The sequence below is a fragment of the Platichthys flesus genome, chromosome 14, assembly GCF_949316205.1.
Source record: "Platichthys flesus chromosome 14, fPlaFle2.1, whole genome shotgun sequence".
In the NCBI taxonomy this organism is placed as follows: domain Eukaryota; kingdom Metazoa; phylum Chordata; class Actinopteri; order Pleuronectiformes; family Pleuronectidae; genus Platichthys; species Platichthys flesus.
Window position 1 is genome coordinate 18,743,906 of NC_084958.1, and position 18,446 is coordinate 18,762,351.

Here is an 18,446-nt window from a genome sequence, read left to right on the forward strand (position 1 = left end):
GCGATAAAGCTCCAGGTTCCTCGATCTATATAAGACCCAGGGAAGCTTCACATCCTGCACACAGGTTCTATAGCTGTAAACTCAGGTAAGCAGGCTGCAGCTGCAACTCTGCCTCTGTCCACCTCTGTGCCTGTCTCCTGTTCTTCCCTATGTGATTCTCAATTCAGATGTTTGGTTCCTTGAGCTCTGCGGCAGGATATTGCCTCTGTAATTGCGCTGTGTGTTTTCTCCTCTGCAGATCCTATTGATAAGATGAAGACCATGCTGGTGATTTCCCTGACTCTGCTGTCTGTCCTGGCAGCCAGCGCTCAGATCATCAAGTTCGGCAAATGTCCCAAACCTGACGTTCAGGCCGACTTTGATGCAACCAGGGTGAATACTAAACTCAGAGTTCATTCCATATCTTTCATTTGCTATTATATTAAATAAACCTCTGCACCACATGAGAAGTGCACAAATCCCACAACTGCCATTATCATCGACTGTGATATGTTGTATTTCCCCTGCAGTACGTGGGGAGGTGGTATGAGATCATGAAGCTCCCAACAGCCTTCCAGAAAGGCGAGTGCGGCACCGCCACCTACAGCCTGAAGAGCCCAGGAGTCGTCGGGGTCCTGAACAGGGAGCTGCTGTGAGTATCTGTGTGCATTTAGTCCAAGACTTGTGCGGTTTGATTTCCACAGCTCCAGTTACTCTGTCCTTGTCAAGTCACATACCTGGAAATACTAATATTCAGTGTTAATTAAGTTTTTTATGTGCACAGCGTTTCACACAGAGACAGAATTTTTATCCTGTATCTATGAAATCGGAGCATTTGGAGAAAATTCGAGGACACGCAACACATTTAGACTCCAATTTCTATACCAATGTGTGTATAGAAAAAAGGAAATTCTCACTTAAATTCCTCTTTTCATATGAAGTCTTTCATGTTTCATTCATCTTTTATAGGAAGGACGGAACCACTAATTCTATCACCGGCTCTGCCAAGGCTAAGAACCCCGCCGAGCCTGCCAAGCTGGAGGTCTCCTTCTTTGAAAGTGAGGATGTCTAAGTCATTATAGTTTTTACCTTCAGCTTCACTCGTTCATTAAAATCTGTGACTTGGGCTTTGGATGCACCAGCAGCTTTGACTCTACCGACTTGTCTCCCCTCCAGATTCCCCTCCCGGTCCCTACTGGGTGCTCTCCACTGACTACGAGGGTCATGCTCTGGTCTACGGCTGCACCGACTTTGGCCTGTTCCGCATGGAGTTCTCCTGGATCCTGAGCAGGGAGCCCACCCTCTCTGAGGAGACCACCGAGGAGCTGCACGCCATCCTGTCCTCCATCGGAGTCAACGTGGCCAAGATGGTCTCCACCGACCAGGACGCAGAGTTGTGCAGCGCCATGATCCAGTAGACAGAGAGACTTCTGTTTCGGATAGAGGACGACACAGGAGTCACAGCATGGCTCAGTGTGTGGAGTGTGTAGTATATAAACATATATATATCGCTCTGTTGATCTTGTGCAAAGTCAATGCAATAAACCTGTAGAGCGAAATTCATGTTGTGTGTATTTCGTTTTTAGCCCTTTGGGCTCATTCTGAATTACAATAAGGCAAACTGTAGAATTTAAAGCAACAGAATGTAAGTTCTACAGTTCACTTTACATAAAACATAAACACACACACACACACACACACACACACACACACACACACAAACACACACACACACATACACACACACACACACATATACACACACACAGTTCAAGGTCACACAACACACTCCAACATTATTCCATGAATGAAAATGTAAAGTAGCTCCAGATGAAAACTTAAACAATACATCTAATATAATGTACTACACATTTTATTTTGATAAGTAAGTTCTTGGGGGGGGGGGGGGGTATACCCATACATTTTATTGTCTAATTGTTATTGGTTAGGTTTAGTTTTTGTATTAGTATTTGTTTCATCCCCTCACGTTTCCTTCTCATCAATCTGGTTGCTGAGCTGCTTACAAATGTAGGTTTTCATTTTAGTTTCATCTCAGAAATTGAAAGTCATTTTCTGCCTGTGATTAAAACATCTGAAGAGGGATGAAAGAAGAACTGTGTGTTTAACCTCTGGTCTAATGTACAAAAGAAGACAGAGATATTCGATCTATTAAAGGGCAGGTTTGTATGTTTCTAACTTGCCTTCTGATAGGGTTGTTAACAGTAAACATGCAGATAAGACAGAGGAGAGAAAGAGGAGTATGATTAAGGACAGCAGAGGATATTGGGGTTGTTTTGCATATTTTAGAAGATTTCACTGTAAAGTGAAGCTGAAGAGACACAGACATAAACTGGGTTATATTTTAAATGGTGATCCCTCAGTTATCTTTCTGTCATTGTCTATGTGAGGCTGACAGAGAACCTGTTTTCATGGCTCCTTAAACAAACATCCATCCATTATCTTTACCACATCTTCTTTCAGGGTCACGTGAGGAATGGGGCCAATTCCAGCTGACATTGTATTCTTAACTTATTTAACCTATAGTGAAGAATTGTTACACTTGTACTGACAATGGGTTGAATGAATGATAGAGTATCTTCAATAGTCAAAATAAATGTTAAAGGAAAATAATGACGATTTCTCCCTCACATACGAGCACATGGCCACACCCAATTAAGGGTGAGTCAGATGAGAGAGGGAAATCTGAAGATGGAAAATTCTGGAGTTGAATGTTCAAATGATGGGAAAGGTTATGATGGAAATTCTGATTCAGATGTTATTACACATAGCCTTCGTTTTGGCAGAGCCCCTGTCCTTTGTCCTTCTGTGCGAGCAAAACTATCAGATGATCACAAAAGTCCCCGTCTTGTTGCCACTACATCCATCAACCACTGTAATGAACCAGGACCCTCAAGAGGACATGGATGACGCATTCAGGGTCATCTCACAACTCAGGGATTCAGAGGATTCGGATGATGGAAATTCTGGAGATGAATCTTCAGATGATGGAAGTGGTGATGGTGGAAAATGTGACGCTGAGGAGGTTTCAGATCAAATTTTGTGCAAAACTTCTGTCAAGCCAAGGCAGGCTTCTGAAGTCCGGCCTCCTTATGAGCCAAGACGGATGTCAACGCAGAACTTAGCTGGTTATTACAGGACTGGTGATGTATACCATAAAGAAGGCCAAAGTACCACTGAGTGTGATAGATGCGCACAGTCTTATCAAAAATCTTTACGAGAAGGCAAAGCAGCAGATCAAGCCCGATAAAAAGATCATAACCACATTATAAAATGTTGTGTGTCTCACTGTCACTGAAATTAAGAAAATAAAGGTGCACAATTTCCAGCCCTGACTCTGCATCCATGTTTATTTAAAGTATATGGTTTCTGCCCATGAAGAAAAATGAATAATAACACCTTCAAAAGCTGATTATTTTAACCTACATCACCTCAAATCAAGGACTCTTTCAAAGCACATTTTAGAAGATGACGCTTGCTCTTCAAGACTTCAAAGAGTCGGTTTAGTCGAGGAAGAGACATTGACGTGAAACCTCCCACTACAGTGGTCATGATAATAACAACCCAGGTACTGATGACCACCGGCTTGTGACCCCATAAAACAATTCAGTCCTCTTTGTCACCTCTGTTTACAACGGATTACAGTTTGTGATCAGTTCGCCAAACACTGATAACTCAAAACTTTACTTGAAGCCTAAAGATCCAAAATTACCCAGTAATTAATCAACACAGTCTTCAATTATTTTTTTAGATTTTTTTCTATTTTAATTATGATTAATAGAAGTAATTAATGTGTGCGTCACCGTGAAAATCATGCTGCCTACTTCATTAATAATCTAAATTGTATTTCATCGAATCCAAACAGAGGCCCACAGAACAGACACCAAAATCTGGCTTTCAGTTTGAATAAGTTTATTGCATTGACTTTGCAAGAGACATCCAGTGACATAAAGACCAGTGAGCGCACAGTCATAAGCAGCACAATACATGACACACAGTAGTGAGTGGGTCTGTAGGCTAAATCAGGATTATCTCTGTCACTGCATAGCACTGCAGTAAGCTGCATCCTGGTTGGTGGTGAGCAGCTTGTCCACTCTGACTCCGATGGAGGACAGGGCGCTGTGCAGCTCCTCTATGGTCTCCTCGGGCAGGGTGGGCTGCCTGCTCAGGATCCAGGCGAAGTCCACATGCAGCACGCCGAGGTCGGTGCAGCTGTAGACCAGGGAGTAGCTGTCGTAGTCGGTGGACAGGACCCAGTAAGGGGCAGGGGGGGCGCCTGAGGGTGTGAAAGAGACAGAAAGTCAAGATAACAAATATCACTGTCTAATGCAAGGATTTCAAATGTCACATATGATTCAACTATACAGAAATCTTTATGAATGATGCTCGAATGGGATATAAAGTATTGGAATAATCTATCCAGGGTAGAAGGTTTGAAACAAATGTGGAGTCCTTACTCTCAAAGAAGGTGACCTGCAGCTTGGCGGGCTCGGAGGGGTTCTTAGCCGTGGCAGTGCCGCTGATGGCGTTGATGGAACCATTAGCACTATAAGAGAAGGTGAAATGTTAATGAATACGAACACATAAACAGTTGAAATGACACCACCTGACTGACTTCATCCTGGTTTTAAAGGTCCAAACACAAAAGAGACCAATCTGTGACAAAATGTGGTTGTTTGTTATTTTGAGTTACCAAGAGTCATACATCTTGACCAAGAAAATATAGATGTTTAAGTTTTACAGTGAAATAAACTTAGTCTCTAAAAACACACATAGGAGTCTAACTATTCATGAAAAATATTGTTGTGTACACGCGTATCAGTAATAATCAGATTTTATACCCTGATAGAGCTGTATAGTGAGTACAGCCACTTTAATATTTTAAGTTAATTTTGTGGATAACACACCTATACGTTTACTTTTGAATACAGGACTCTAAGTTACAATTGAGAATTTTATATGGATCTATTACTAGATGTAGTTCAAGAGAAGGCTTTCTTCTCTGTTAATGTATTACAGGTGTGTACATGATACTCACAGCAGCTCCTTGTTGAGGACACCGACAACTCCAGGGCTCTGCAGGCTGTAGGTGGCAGTGCAGCACTCTCCCTTCTGGAAAGCATGTGGCAGTCTCTGGAAGTCATACCATTTACCAAGATACTGCAGGGGAACCACAGGGGAAAGTAAAGCTCATTGTTAAAGTGCCACGTCTAGTCAGTATCAAATTTTGGCCTCAGAGGTTTATTTTGTACATTTATGGGTTCTGAATATACAAAAAAAATGAAGAAAACGCTGTCTTGTTTTCCTGCAATAACGGTGAAATTGTTTCCGTGCTCACCCTGGCAGTGTCAAAGTTCTCCTGAACAGCAGGCTTGGGGCATCGCCCGGGCATGATGACCTGGGCGTTGGCTGCCAGGACGGACAGCAGCGTCAGGGAAATCACCTGGATGGCGTTCATCTTTTCTCCACAACCTTTAGAGAGCAGAAGAATAAAGAAAAAAAAACACAGTTCACTGACTCAGTTTGAAAACTAAAGCATCTCAGGAGACATCAGAGAATCACAGCTGTGGTCCAGCTCACCTGTATTTACCGGGCAGCAGTGACGGGCTGAGTTTCGATGGCGCTTTTATGCACCCCCCCCCCCCCCCCCTTTCTATTTACATGTAGGGTTACTGTGACGGTGTGTGGGAATTGGCACATGTTTAAACAGGCCTCTCGCAGAAAGATCGGACTGACATGTTTGTGTAAAAGTCAGAGTCGTACACAGACACTGGCTCGATACATATGATGATCGCTTCTCATTAATTGTACTGTGCACTGGTCTAATGCAACATCTTGAGAAAACTGTACAGGGGGCTATTACTGTTTGGACCAAGGTTGGTTGGTCAATGCCAAAATATCTGTTGCGACCACAGTGATTACACCATGAATTAATTTTATGAGCCCCTGAGTTTCCCTCTAGCGTCAACATGAGCTTTTAATTTAGTAATAACTTTATTTGTACTAGACTGTGTTTGTAAAGTGCTTTTTTGTAGTCTCATCGACCACTCAAAGATTTATAAAGACACAAGTCACAATCACCCATTCACACACAGTCATCGCACTGTCAGCACAGTCATCAGGGTCAGTTTGGAGGTTCACAGTCTTGCCAAAGGACACTTTGGCAAACAGACAGGGGATCTGTTATATTATAGTACATCCAGGTACTTTTCCCTTTTGCTCCATCGCAATTATCGGGACGTTTTACTCCACTACACTATCATTCAACTTGCCATACATCTCCACATTATTTTTATATTTGTAAAAGCACTCAATATCCAGAGGGGAATTGGTTCACTGGTCCAATCAGAGAGGCAGGTAACATTAGACCCCGCCTCCTGCAGCAGCAGCATTACTTATGAAGAAGAAACACCTGAAATGAATTCAAAAGAGGTCAGTGCTGAGACTCAGCTCTAATGCTATGCTCGGTAAGTACTTTTACTTTTAATTGAAGTGTATCGAAAGGGAATTAGAAAAGCTAATGTGGTACTTTTACTCGGGTAATTTTCTGTCTGTTCATTAGTACTTTTACTTGAGTAAAATATTGGAGTACGTCCTCCACCACCATCCTCGGGTTATGCTCTTCTGAGCCACTTTCAAAAAAGTGGCTTTCAACTTTCACAAAATGCAGATTATGCATGAAATATATTGTGAATTTATGAACTAAAGGTTCAGAGGAACCGTTAATGTCTTTTTCACATTATGGGGTTGTGATAGAATATATAAAAGCAGCCCATATATACAGAACTTAGCCCCATTCAAAACATTCACCATGTCAGTCAGTATTATCTGAACATAGCACATCGAGGATCGAAAGCCTTTCCTGTTATTTCAAGGATTATTGATCCTGAAGAGTCTTACAATCCAGGATCTCACCGTAATCATGACCTAATCAAGATTTCCATCAGGCGTGGAAGACATAATGCTTCCACCTACGAGGGATTACAGCTTCATTAAAGTCATCATTCGATGGGGGAGAAAGAAAACAGGAAACACAACACACCCCGGACCCCAGGTTGCTGCTGTAATTAGAGGATGGGTGGTGTTTGAATCTGCCCCAGCCCAGTGAATTTATAGCTGAGCCTGTTTCTTGAGGTTAAACCTGCTCTGATCCTTTCGCCTCACTGTGACTCTGTAATGCTTGGTGCAAAAATCCCTCATAAAAAGCTTACACCTAGGAGATTCCTAAATTAGCGGTTTACACATCCTAAAGCTCACTCACTTAATTCCCAAGTGCTTAATTTGTGTTTTTCTTTTCTCCTCTTTTTAGTAAAAATATCATCTAGTGGATTCAGAGAAATAAAGCTACTGAGTTTTTCTCCTGTCCATATAGTGACAAATAGTAATACTGTGTTAATATTACATCTGCTGGTAAATGTGGTGTTTTTATACCCTTTATATTTGTGAAAACCAATACTGCTTCTATGGTTGCTACAGGGAAAGACAAAGTATTTAGATCAGTGATTTCAAGACATGTATTCAAAAGTAAAGACACATTTTCAGCTAAATGTACCTTAAGTATTGTATTTAGGATAAAAGTACAAAATAAAAGCATACCGACAACTAAATAGAATCACCTCATGAGAATATAAACAATTGTTATTCTTCCTGTGCTCAATACTGTGAGTTAAATTGAATTATAAATGATATTAATGTGTAATTGTTCTTCTCTCCTCTGGTTTCTGGTCATTACCACTGTTGCGAGCCTCACTGATTAGCGCCACCATGAGGTTTCCAAAGCAGTTTTAGTTGAAATGCCTCAACAATCCCATCACAGCTCCTTTTAGTTAGTAAATGATTTGGATGTTTGATTATTTGCCTGTTGGACTTTCAAGTCGAGTCAGCACACGGCCGACTGGAGGCCAACTTAACCCTCACAGTGGGAGCTGTCGTTAAGGAGAACATGGATGTCTGTATTATGGCGCACTAATAGAGGTTGAAAGTTAAATGTTCTGTCTGGATCTAAAAACCTGATTAGTCTCCACATGCTCCACATCGATGTCAAAAGAGAGTTTGATATTAATAATAAACTTTATCTGTGTAGAGCTCATTAAAAGAATGAGATTACAAAAGGTTTCAAAAGAGGGGAAATTGGAAATAAAAATAAAAAAGCTGAGGTCAGGTCATGTTCACATCCAAAAAGTCTATAATATATATAAAAACACACCTGTATATACATATATAGACATATTACTGTAATTAAATTAACTAAATTATGTTAAAAAAATCAGTCTATATGCATATTTTATTGTGTAAAGTATTTACAACTGATAAAATGTTCTGACACTGAAAATACAGACAAAGGCTGTTTTCTTCTGGGAATCTGAGACATTTAGCAAACTGATGTGAGCCTATACATTTTTATAATCAATAACTACTTTCATTACTTATTGCAGGACTGTTGTATTAGAATGCAATATATATATATATATATGTGTGCATGTAAGTGACACAGCAGTGTCCCGACCTGGTTACTCAACCCTCAATGAGCTATAACTGTTTCCTGCAGGCTGCAGATGGAGAGAGGAGCTCTTCTCCATTCACCCTCCACATCGTGTTGTTTGTTTGGCAGCATCACCGCACAGTCGACCAACTGTGCACAGCTCGCTGACACCAGACACAGAAAAAAAAAAACACACCATTCAAGGAAGAAGTGCAGGCGCATGCTGTAAGCGGCTGGTGAGCGCAAACTGTCAGATTAAGAGGTCTGAGAGGATGATCCGGCCAACATTTAGTCGGATTTCTAGCAAATTACCACCAAGCATGTTTGGGTCAACGCTGTGGCACCCTGGGGAGCACAATACCTCTGACACCCAAACGAGACATGAGGGACAAACAAAAACAAGACTGATCTGCATGGTTTTACCAGGTCGTCAAGCTGCATCATGAAGCCGCCCTGCATGTGGCCGCACAGCACTTAAGGAGGGGTTGGCCATTTTGCCACTGGAAAAGGAAGCTAAGCATTTAGGTGTCTTAACTATGGCCTAAAGTGCTAACAAGGGATTAGTGAGGTAAACGTTGAAAGAGGTTTAGCACTCCACGCTTAGGACCAGTGCTGCTTCAGTAATTACACATGAGTTGCAATGTGCAGCGAGCAGTTGGATGGGAGATCACAGTGATGTCAGGACAGGGAGGGCTTACCACAGGAGATAAGGCCAGCTAATGGAGATGAAATGAATCGGTATTTAACAGGTCTCCTTTAGTTAAGGCAGCTAGCTGGCAGCAGACCGCGCTCCGAGCAGGTTGACTGGTTAGTGGGAGGCCGGATAGTTGTAAGTGATAGTCGGGCGACGCGTTCTGTGAGATCTGTGAAGGCTTTCATTTACATTTGTGACCCTGCTTCTTTTAAAACTTGAATTGGGACAAAACCAGTTCAAACTCTGCTCACTGGTGTGAACTTGAAGGTGAGTCATTTATCAACTCCTGTCTGTTTCTACTTCTCATCTTCCAATTTCATTTTTCTTGTGCTTCTATTTGTGACTGACTTGTTCTGCTTGTATTCAAAGTTGTTGCTACAATTAACATTTATTCTGCTGTTAATCCAGTGAAAAAACACAAAATCCATTTATTATAACGTGATCAGAAATGATAGCAAAAGACCTTAAATGTTTTCATCACACAATGCAAATCTATTCAAACTGTCAAAATGTTCACAGTAAGCGGTATAAAGGGCGTCTGATCCCTCAGTAAGTGATTAATCTAAAGGCCAATGCGATTAGAGGAACAACCTTGAAATCTGTATAATTAACCTAATAATTAGCCCAGATTCTGTAAATAGCACTTGAAGATAATAGAAAAAATTGTTAGAGTACATCGTGAATTGGCCTCTCGTCCTCGTGATCTGAAATTCTTTGTGCCGACATCGACGTTTACGTTATTAATTCATATTTTATAACAATATTTAATCTAATGCAGTCAATCATCGTCTTATTCAGCACTCTGTCATGTGACGTTGCGACAATTGGTAGTAAATTTTAAATAAATATGTAAAAACCTGCAGTTCATCATTTACCGTTCATGTTTCATAAAATCTCAGATTTGTGTATGTGTGTGTGTGTGGGGGGGGGGATTAGCGAGGACTAGACAATACTTCTGTCTTGTCTGATATGACCTCCTCAGGGCTCCATCTAAGTCGTCAGCAATTTTTCCCTTTAATTCATTCTTGTAATGAGATTAACCAGGCAACGGTAAATCCAAGGAGCCCAATCCCTGGATTTGGCAGCTGCGGTGTGGCCTCTGCTTGTTTAAGGAAATATAACAAGTGTTTGTCGAGCTCACCTTTGACGACAGTTTCACTCACTAAAGCTGCAGCCTCTTAACGGTTAGGTGTGAGGCTCTGACACGTTTGAGACCGGGGCTGAATTCAACGTTTACAGCAGAACACAAAGTCTCGCAAGGCTTCAACTTCACTTAAGAGTCTTAAAACAAAACCCTGTAAAAGTGTTAGCTGTGATCAAACAGGTCTTATGAAGGATTTCTCCAAATGGTACAAAGTTCACAAAGGTCTTCCTCAGTTTGAGCTGCTCATGTATTATGTATCATTACATTCGGGTCACTGAGCTATTTCTCTGAGAAATAATTACCCCTGCGCTCTTTGAAATACTAATAAGACTTTTTAATAAAGCTCACTTCTATTCTGACGGCTTTTTACAGAATCATCAAAGACTCTTTTCCCAAACTAGAAGAAAAGTCCTTTTGTCTACTTCATATTAAAGCAGATTTTTTATCTGTGTCTCAAGTTGCGTTTTCTGATTGATGGCAGCAGTCGATGAGATATCTCCTTTCTCTAATTATTTATTCACAGAAGATTTATACGCAGTTTCATTATCAGCAAATCTCACACAGGTTATTGTCTTTAGTGTCTCTTATGGTCTTACAGATTAGGATATTATATGTAAATATATGATCAGTTGATAAAATACACACATATATCTCTCTCTATATATTTACATACATACTAATTGTGTTTATATACACACAGTGTTTTATACAGTGGGGTCTAGAAGTCGCTTTGCCATCATGTTTACTTTTGAAGCAAGTTTCTGAGCAAGTTCCTACCAAAGATTGTTTTGAGGAAAGTTACTTCAACTTCATGTGGTAAAAAACGATTTGTACAGTAAACATTCATACATCCTCCAGTATTTCATACTTAATACAGAATAATATTTCAAACTTTGGTTGTATTCTACTTAAAGAAATAAGGACATGTTTCATTTTCAGCCACCAGGACAGAAAATACAAGTCACAACTTGAGAAACTGTTTTGAAATATTTGCAATTATGAAAAAAGGCACTTGTACTGAATTGCTTTTCAAATATTTTCATGCATTCATCTTTTGGGAAACTCAAGGTCTACCTCCGTGACAGGATTGCAATGGTAATATATAAAACCCACAAACTGGGACTAACACAGGCCGCTGATTTAACTTAGACAACCGACTGTCGTAGTTCTTGTATCTGAATACGAGTTCACTTGCTGCACTTGAGTCATGGATCAAACTTATATCCATTATTTTCCATTTTGCTTGTTTCATCTTCAAGATTTAATCGTTAAATGTGTGAGCTGTTTCGGCCACACTGGCTTCAGGGCAAAACCCGCATCATCATCCTGAGATATGCGCAGTTGTTTATAGTCTCCCATATAAAAATGTGAATCATTAATTCCCAGTGGAGAGAATGTAAAGGGGATAATAGATTACATGAGGCCCAGAGGCTCAGAGCTTAGAGCCCACTTGGGAATTAGAGAAACATCGATGTAGGAATATATTTCTCCTCATTTGCTGATGCGAGCTGTTGTGACATTGGCAGAAAAGGAGGTGGAGGCAGGGTGCATGTGTTCGCACCACATAGCTCCACATAAACCGATTGCATCCCCAGATTTATCCTCAAGGTGTTTTTAGGACATCCTGGGAGCTAATGGAGTCTAATAGGCTTAGCACTTAGGGTGTATTGTCCGGGATGCTTACAGGCAAGGTTTGCTGAGGGTAAAACTCTAAACGTGCGGATTACCTCCAACACATCCCTTTAAAGTGCTGTATAGCCAGGACTTAGCTAATAGGATAGTGGGGGTAGCGGGGGCCTGGGAAGGTGGGGTTGGGGGTTGGACGGCCCAGCAGGGCGGGCTGGTCAGCGGGTCAGCAGATGTAGCTAGCAGACTGTTGCAGGACTAACAAGGGGATTACAGCCTTCAGATTAGATGGACTTCGGAGGGAACTTGAGGAACTGTGGATAATGCACGAGGCCTTGGGGCAAATCTTATGGCGGCATTCGTCTGGGGGAGGGGAAAGCAGGAATAATGTGACCTAAGAACATGTGCACAGATTTAAACACACAAGTGAACATATCAGTGAAATGAATTTATGGTCAGAGTAAAAATATATATAGAGGTGTTTAGTTTGCAACGTCTGTGTAAAAGTGTGAATTAAGATAATTTTTTACCCAGAGACACCTTGCACCCGGGTCTCGGATTAGCAGAGCTGGATTATTATCCTGTCGTTTACAGTATCATATTTTGTAATGGGATTTCTGCCGTGTAGAAGGCTAATTGGAGGTGTCTAAGTCTATTGTGGTTGTGGACACAAGCTGCTGGCTCAGCTAAGAACAATGTGGCCGTGTACAGTGAGTGTGTATGTGTGAATGCAAGCGTACGGGTGGGTGTGTCCTTTTAGTATTAGGACACTTACAGGAACCAAATGAAGAGAATGCCAGAATGAGGAGGGAAATAAAATCCATCCAGTAGTGGATTGTTTTTGCTGGTCACCACATCTTTGAGGGTTAGGTTTAGGGTTTGGATTTACAGGTTAAATTTAAATTTTGGATTAGATTTACGGTGAGGGTTAAGGTCGGTTTAAGATTAATACTTAATGCTGGGGATAAGGTAAGAGGTGAGAGTAGGGGTCAAAGGTTGATGAAATGAACTTGACCAGTGCTAGTCTGCGTGCATTCATCCCATACCGGCAATATTCTACAGTTTAAAATAAAAGTCTTAGTTTTAGTGTCTATAAAATCAATTAATAATTATTTATATAAAAAAACTGTTATTTATATATTATATACCAGATTATTTTTGCAATGCTCCATAGACAAGCTTTTAAAATCAATGCGACAAAAGTAAAATTCACACAAATACATTATTTTATTTATATCTATATTTTGTGCAAATTACTATGTTATTTGTTAATTATTGTTAATTGTTATTGCAGATTTATATTTTTTCTATATAAAAAAAATACACGTGGAAATAAATCTAACACAAAGTCCAACGATCAGCATTTATGTTAAATCCAAATAGATAGCTGCTGCCCTCTAGTGGCAGTGACAGAAAATTGAAAAAAAATATAGCACAGTCCAGGGTGGATCAAGTGATGGCCTTTTCAATCATTTTTGGATTGTACATAATGACGTCATCAATCTGTGAATGTGTGTTTAATTTTTACCTCTTCTTTAACTTGAATTTCAGCTACCTTCACGTGGAGGTCAAAGGTCGAGTGTGTCATGACCCCACGGGAGCAGCTGAGGAAGATGACAGCGATGGGGGAGCAGGGAGCTTTGGATGAGAAGCACTGGTACCGCCTGGTCAACGGCATGTCAGCTGGAGGTGAGAGACCAAACTGAGGAAACTGAGCCACACCGCAACTGGAAAACACAAAAATATGTCAAATGTAAAATGGTTCATCTACAAAAAGATACTTGTTAATTCAGATATTGTCCTAACACCATCTAAAGAAACGATTCTGTGTCTGCTATATACTGACCTCTGCAGTTTTACACAGTCAGGAAAGTCTGTCTCTGTGGGTAAATCTGCTTCGGGTGTGACCTGTGGTGCTTTTTCTTCTCTTGCAGAGCTTAGGCAGAGACAGGAGTTAATAATGAGGAACCAGATGGCCATGGCTCCGCAGATTCTCGCCCAGGGGCAGCAGAGGTTACAAGGAGTCCCAGCACAGTTTGAACCTCATTTCATGGAGAGGTATGTGCCTGAGCTTACTCATAAATTTTAAATGGTAGCTCTATGGAAAGTTGGACGCCTGAGACTTGTCAGTTACAGCTGTAGAAGGGAACCAGACACTGCTTTTTTTGCAAGGCCAGATTAGAAGCCAGGGGAATTACCCGAGCTCCTCAAACCCCTCAGGGATCCAGAAAGCACCCAGCTTTAGTCCTTATTATTAGAGTCGACTTAGTTTGCATAATCACAAATTTGCTAGAAATATGAATTTGTGGCTCATGTGCAAGAAATCTAACATTAAGGCCAAAGTAGTTTCTGATTAATTCTATGTCAATCAAAACATCACTTAAAGTGCTTAATCATACTAGTGGATTTCTGGATATAAAAGCATGAACTTACCATGGTTCAGTCGGCAAAACAACACTTTTTCAAACATGATACCTGAGAGGAAAATAAATCTGATGTCTTTTCTTTTTATTTGGCGCAAACTTTACTTATAAACAAAACAACTTGTTAAAGATTCTCTCTGTAAATAAGTCATCTTTAGACGTCCTGTCAAAAGACTGATTTTACAAGGTTTTCTTTTCTCAGGGAGTTGGTTCAGCCCAATGAGATGGTCGCCTCTGATGCCCGACAGATGCACATGGGGCCTCACCTGGGTCCACCTATGCCCCCACATGGCAACCTCATGCCTGGGAGAGGTTTCCCTGGAGCAGGTGAGCACTGACAGGCCACTACACAGTCACGAGGGACTGAATTTCCAGTCTGTATGTGAAGGTCTGTGATCGAGTATTAAAAGCCGATGTCTGTTTCTTTTCTCAGCCGGTTATGGCTTCTTGCCCTCAGAGCCGATGGAAACAGTTGCCCGGCGACAGGAGCTCATTCACAAGCAGAACATCGCCAGGTGGGTGCGCACAATATCATCGTCTCACACACACATTCCACCTACACAACTCCCTGCACCACGTTGTGTTGGACATTTTGTACATTCCCAGACTTTTGTTCCCTTCCCTGAGCCTTGGGAAAGTGTGATTATGTGTTTTCCACCATTTGTGCTATACTCGAACATATCTTAAATATTTGTGTGTGCTTTGGTTCAGAATGGAGATGAACGCCATCCTTCACCAGAAGGAGCTGGAAAACGCCCACCAGAAGGGACTGATAGGAATGGACAATCCCATGGCTTACCCCTCCAACCACATGGCCTTCAGAGGCCGCCAGCGCATGCCAGACGGCCACGATGTCTTCGTCCACCGCCCCACTCTGGACGAGCTTCACTCCAACAGCATCCTCATGTCAGCCAGCCCTTACCCGCCCATCAGCACGCTGCACAGAGAGAGGGGACGAAGGGCAGGCAGGAGGCCGACCGCTCACAAGAGTGCAGAAAGCCACATGGCCAACCTGAAGGGCCAGGCGGAGGATAAAAATGTAGAGCAGAGTCCAGGGGCCACATCAGGGGAGGAGAAGGATTCGGAGGCCAAGGGGGACATGGGAGAGGAGTGTGCCGCCAGTAAAACACACCATCAAGCAAAAATAGAGTCAGAACTTACAGGAAGCAGGAAGAACTACAAAGAAGTGGATACAGCCCTGCGCAAGGCCTGTGTGAACACGCAGGACAGCTGCTCTGATGCGGCCAACAGTGGCACCAACGAAAAAGACATTTCCAGCCAGTGTTCAGCTTTCCAGGAGAAGTTCATGTATCCCTCAGCAGGAGGCGCCCTCCCCGGGATGCCTTACATGTTCCCAGTCCCTGGAAATGGCTTCCTCCCCCCTGGTGAGTTTGGGGAGTTGATACAAAATTGATAACCTATTAAATTGTGAAATGATCTTTAAGCTATGTTTGTTTTTGTTGTTGCCAGGTCCACGGAATCTCTTTCTTAATGGTGATGAGGTGTCGGAGGACATCAGGAAGTGGACGGTGAATGACGTTTACAACTTTATCAACAGTATACCCACGTGTGCAGAATACGCTCAGGTTGGTGCTGGTCTTTAACCAAACATGTCTTCATGCGTTCAGTTGTGTCTCTGCTGTGCTAATGTGAGGTGATTGCTCTCTGCAGACGTTCAAGGACCACATGATCGATGGGGAGACGCTCCCCCTCCTCTCAGAGGAGCATCTACTGGACACGCTGGGGCTGAAGCTGGGGCCGGCTCTCAAGATCCGCTCACAGGTAGAGAACCACACACACTCTGAATCTTCAGAAATATGTGCCACTTGACCTGAATGATACCAACGCCCACACAGTGCTGGAGGGGCCGGGTGACACATCTATAAATGACTCTTGTTATGCACACTTTTCATTGAGATGAGATTAGCATGCTCAATATTCAGCTTATTCACGATTTCTCTCTTTACATATTCTCACTTTAATTAACATCCCTGTTTCCTGTTTCTAACACAAATCACTTATAATCATCAGATAGTGTGTATTACAATTACACTAACTTACTTAGCTCTATTAAGGTGGTATTGCTCTTGGAAGCACAACTGTCTCTTAAAACTTGTATGAAGTTCACCATTAGCATCATTAATGAACGTTTCATTTCATCATTACACACAAACAACCACAATAAGTATTACAGTCCCTGCCGTGTTATACAATTGTAATAACTGAATTTAAACAATTTCTCACCTGAGAGCGACGACAGGAAGTTGAACTCTTTCTCGTGTAGACTATTCTGGCATACTCCAGGCATCCTACTGAAGGGACCCCTGACATTGTGCACCACCTATAGGTCAAACTGTGCAACAGCATGTAAACTATGTTAGGATAATCCAAAATAAATGATCAGTTAAAAGTAGATTAAAGGGGGCGCCCTTAGCTCAGTTGGTAGGGGGTCCCCCCCATGGGCCTCGGCCAGCAGCGGACCCGGGTTCGATTCCAGCCCGCGGTCGTTCTCTGCATGTCTCTCCCCTCTCTGCCCCATTTCAACTCTGTCTCTAAAAACTATCAATAAAAGTAATCTTTAAAAAAAAAAAAAAGTAGATTAAAAAGTGGGGTGTCTGTTTCTACATCTGGATTTTGCGTGATGTTGCTTTAGCGATAGGTTTGTTTTATTGACGAGAACCAATAAACATGCACCATGTACCAAAAGCCTTAAAGTACAACAAATAACTTCATCCATCACTATACTCAATGTATTTGATCATTTATATACATGTGCTTTTCCTACTGTGCCCTCTGGGCCAAGGCCTGTGGGGGACAGGGGACGTCCAGTCAGTCTGACACATAAAAACCTCTTTAAATTAACACTGTGGGTCTGACATGTGCCGACTATCCATATTCCTCTGCAGGTGTCCAAGCGTCTGGGCAACATGTTGTACATGATGAACCTGCCGCTGCCCACCGCCCCCCTGCACGCCACCCCGGAGAAGCCCGGGGACCGCTCCTCCGAGATCGGCTCCCCTGCTAATTGCAACAGTGAGGAGATGGTGGCGAGTCCAAGAGACCCTGATGTCCTCAAATCCACAGAGCACCTTCACGAGACAGAAAACAACTCTCCTCCGTGTGCCAGCAGCGAGACAGTGTGACCAGCCCTGGTGTGGAGTGTGGAGGAGTGTGAACCAGGCCCAGTCTGAATCTACAGCACGACACAAGCTGATGGACTGCTACTGCCTCTGTGGTGGTTTTGTTTCTATGATGATTACCTGAATTGAAGATGCTTTTCTACTGTTTGCTACCAGGGGTTTTCATACACAGCTTCATACTAGGCCCAGGTGTCTGCAAAATATTTTTTATTTTACATATTAATGCATATATATTTCTAAAAACAACAGTGGAGAGGTCTGAACTTTGCTTTATGAGACACTGAGAAGGTTCAATCAGTTATTTTATATATTTTTTCTTCTTTCGTTACAGGCCTTAGTCTCCAAACGTCTGATTGTAGCCTCAAACTCGAATTGTCATTTCTCCAGTAGACCAGCAGTAAGACAATAGAAATCACAAGGGAATGGTTTTAATAATCAAAAGAATGATATGTTAAAAAGTTTTGGGTTTTGATATCTTTTGTGATATCGTTTGTGTTTGTTGGATTGTAAATAAAGTGTTTTTCTACATAGGAATCTGCAGTACTATCTTCCTTTCATGGCGCGGACAATTTACTTTATGTGAAGATTTCTGTTTTTATTTTAACCAAATTACCCTCTTCGAAATATGTCAACCTTTTTTCAAGTAGAGCCTGATAGACCATTAACTTTAATCAACTATTAAATCATACAAAGAAAATAACCGGAGCAAATATTTCCATTTAGAAAAAGGGGCTAACTGTTTAAATTGCAAGGATTTAATGTTTGATTGTAACTCATGTCAGTCAAAGAGAGGTTTTTACTCATGTTTTTATTATGAGCTGCGAGAGGCTTAGGTGATTAGGCTGTCATAACAAACACAATAGGGTACCTGAGTAAAACTTTATCATCTTGATTTGAATCTTCCTTCTAGTAATCATTTATAAACTATTACTATGAAGTT

The 18,446-nt window shown here is 41.7% G+C and overlaps 3 protein-coding genes across 4 annotated transcripts; 2 read left to right on the top strand and 1 right to left on the bottom strand.

Moving 5' to 3' along the window:
- Nucleotides 1-241: 241 nt before the first annotated feature.
- On the top strand, nucleotides 242-1,519 carry apoda.2 (apolipoprotein Da, duplicate 2). Its single transcript, XM_062405029.1, has 4 exons — nucleotides 242-372; nucleotides 510-631; nucleotides 949-1,037; nucleotides 1,156-1,519. The coding sequence occupies exons 1-4, from the start codon at nucleotides 253-255 to the stop codon at nucleotides 1,395-1,397; spliced, it is 573 nt and encodes a 190-aa protein (XP_062261013.1). The 5' UTR covers nucleotides 242-252; the 3' UTR covers nucleotides 1,398-1,519.
- Nucleotides 1,520-3,892: 2,373 nt separating this feature from the next.
- LOC133967951 (apolipoprotein D-like) lies at nucleotides 3,893-5,637 on the bottom strand. The gene is made up of 5 exons (XM_062403679.1): nucleotides 5,578-5,637; nucleotides 5,336-5,469; nucleotides 5,036-5,157; nucleotides 4,455-4,543; nucleotides 3,893-4,273 (listed from the first exon to the last, which is right to left on the bottom strand). Exons 2-5 carry the CDS (start codon nucleotides 5,453-5,455, stop codon nucleotides 4,035-4,037), a joined length of 570 nt encoding a protein of 189 aa, XP_062259663.1. The 5' UTR covers nucleotides 5,456-5,469; nucleotides 5,578-5,637; the 3' UTR covers nucleotides 3,893-4,034.
- A 3,602-nt stretch (nucleotides 5,638-9,239) lies between these two features.
- Nucleotides 9,240-18,342, top strand: samd7 (sterile alpha motif domain containing 7). Of its 2 annotated transcripts, none has more exons than XM_062403680.1 (9): nucleotides 9,240-9,440; nucleotides 13,495-13,632; nucleotides 13,878-14,001; nucleotides 14,554-14,693; nucleotides 14,800-14,881; nucleotides 15,078-15,751; nucleotides 15,837-15,952; nucleotides 16,038-16,148; nucleotides 17,273-18,342. In XM_062403680.1, exons 2-9 carry the CDS (start codon nucleotides 13,530-13,532, stop codon nucleotides 17,507-17,509), a joined length of 1,587 nt encoding a protein of 528 aa, XP_062259664.1. In that variant the 5' UTR covers nucleotides 9,240-9,440; nucleotides 13,495-13,529; the 3' UTR covers nucleotides 17,510-18,342. The 2 variants fall into 2 exon arrangements, with proteins under 2 accessions (XP_062259664.1, XP_062259665.1); XM_062403681.1 differs by having other exon boundaries at nucleotides 14,569-14,693; nucleotides 17,273-18,341.
- Nucleotides 18,343-18,446: the final 104 nt, after the last annotated feature.

Coding starts and splice junctions, on each gene's coding strand:
- apoda.2 (XM_062405029.1), top strand. CDS start 253: ATGAAGACCATGCTGGTGATTTCCCTGACTCTGCTGTCTGTCCTGGCA. Junction 373..509: donor CCGACTTTGATGCAACCAGG/GTGAATACTAAA, acceptor TTTCCCCTGCAG/TACGTGGGGAGGTGGTATGA. Junction 1,038..1,155: donor GGAGGTCTCCTTCTTTGAAA/GTGAGGATGTCT, acceptor TCTCCCCTCCAG/ATTCCCCTCCCGGTCCCTAC.
- LOC133967951 (XM_062403679.1), bottom strand. CDS start 5,455: ATGAACGCCATCCAGGTGATTTCCCTGACGCTGCTGTCCGTCCTGGCA. Junction 5,158..5,335: donor AGAACTTTGACACTGCCAGG/GTGAGCACGGAA, acceptor GTTCCCCTGCAG/TATCTTGGTAAATGGTATGA. Junction 4,274..4,454: donor GCAGGTCACCTTCTTTGAGA/GTAAGGACTCCA, acceptor TCACACCCTCAG/GCGCCCCCCCTGCCCCTTAC.
- samd7 (XM_062403680.1), top strand. CDS start 13,530: ATGACCCCACGGGAGCAGCTGAGGAAGATGACAGCGATGGGGGAGCAG. Junction 14,694..14,799: donor GAGAGGTTTCCCTGGAGCAG/GTGAGCACTGAC, acceptor TTCTTTTCTCAG/CCGGTTATGGCTTCTTGCCC. Junction 15,953..16,037: donor CGTGTGCAGAATACGCTCAG/GTTGGTGCTGGT, acceptor TGCTCTCTGCAG/ACGTTCAAGGACCACATGAT.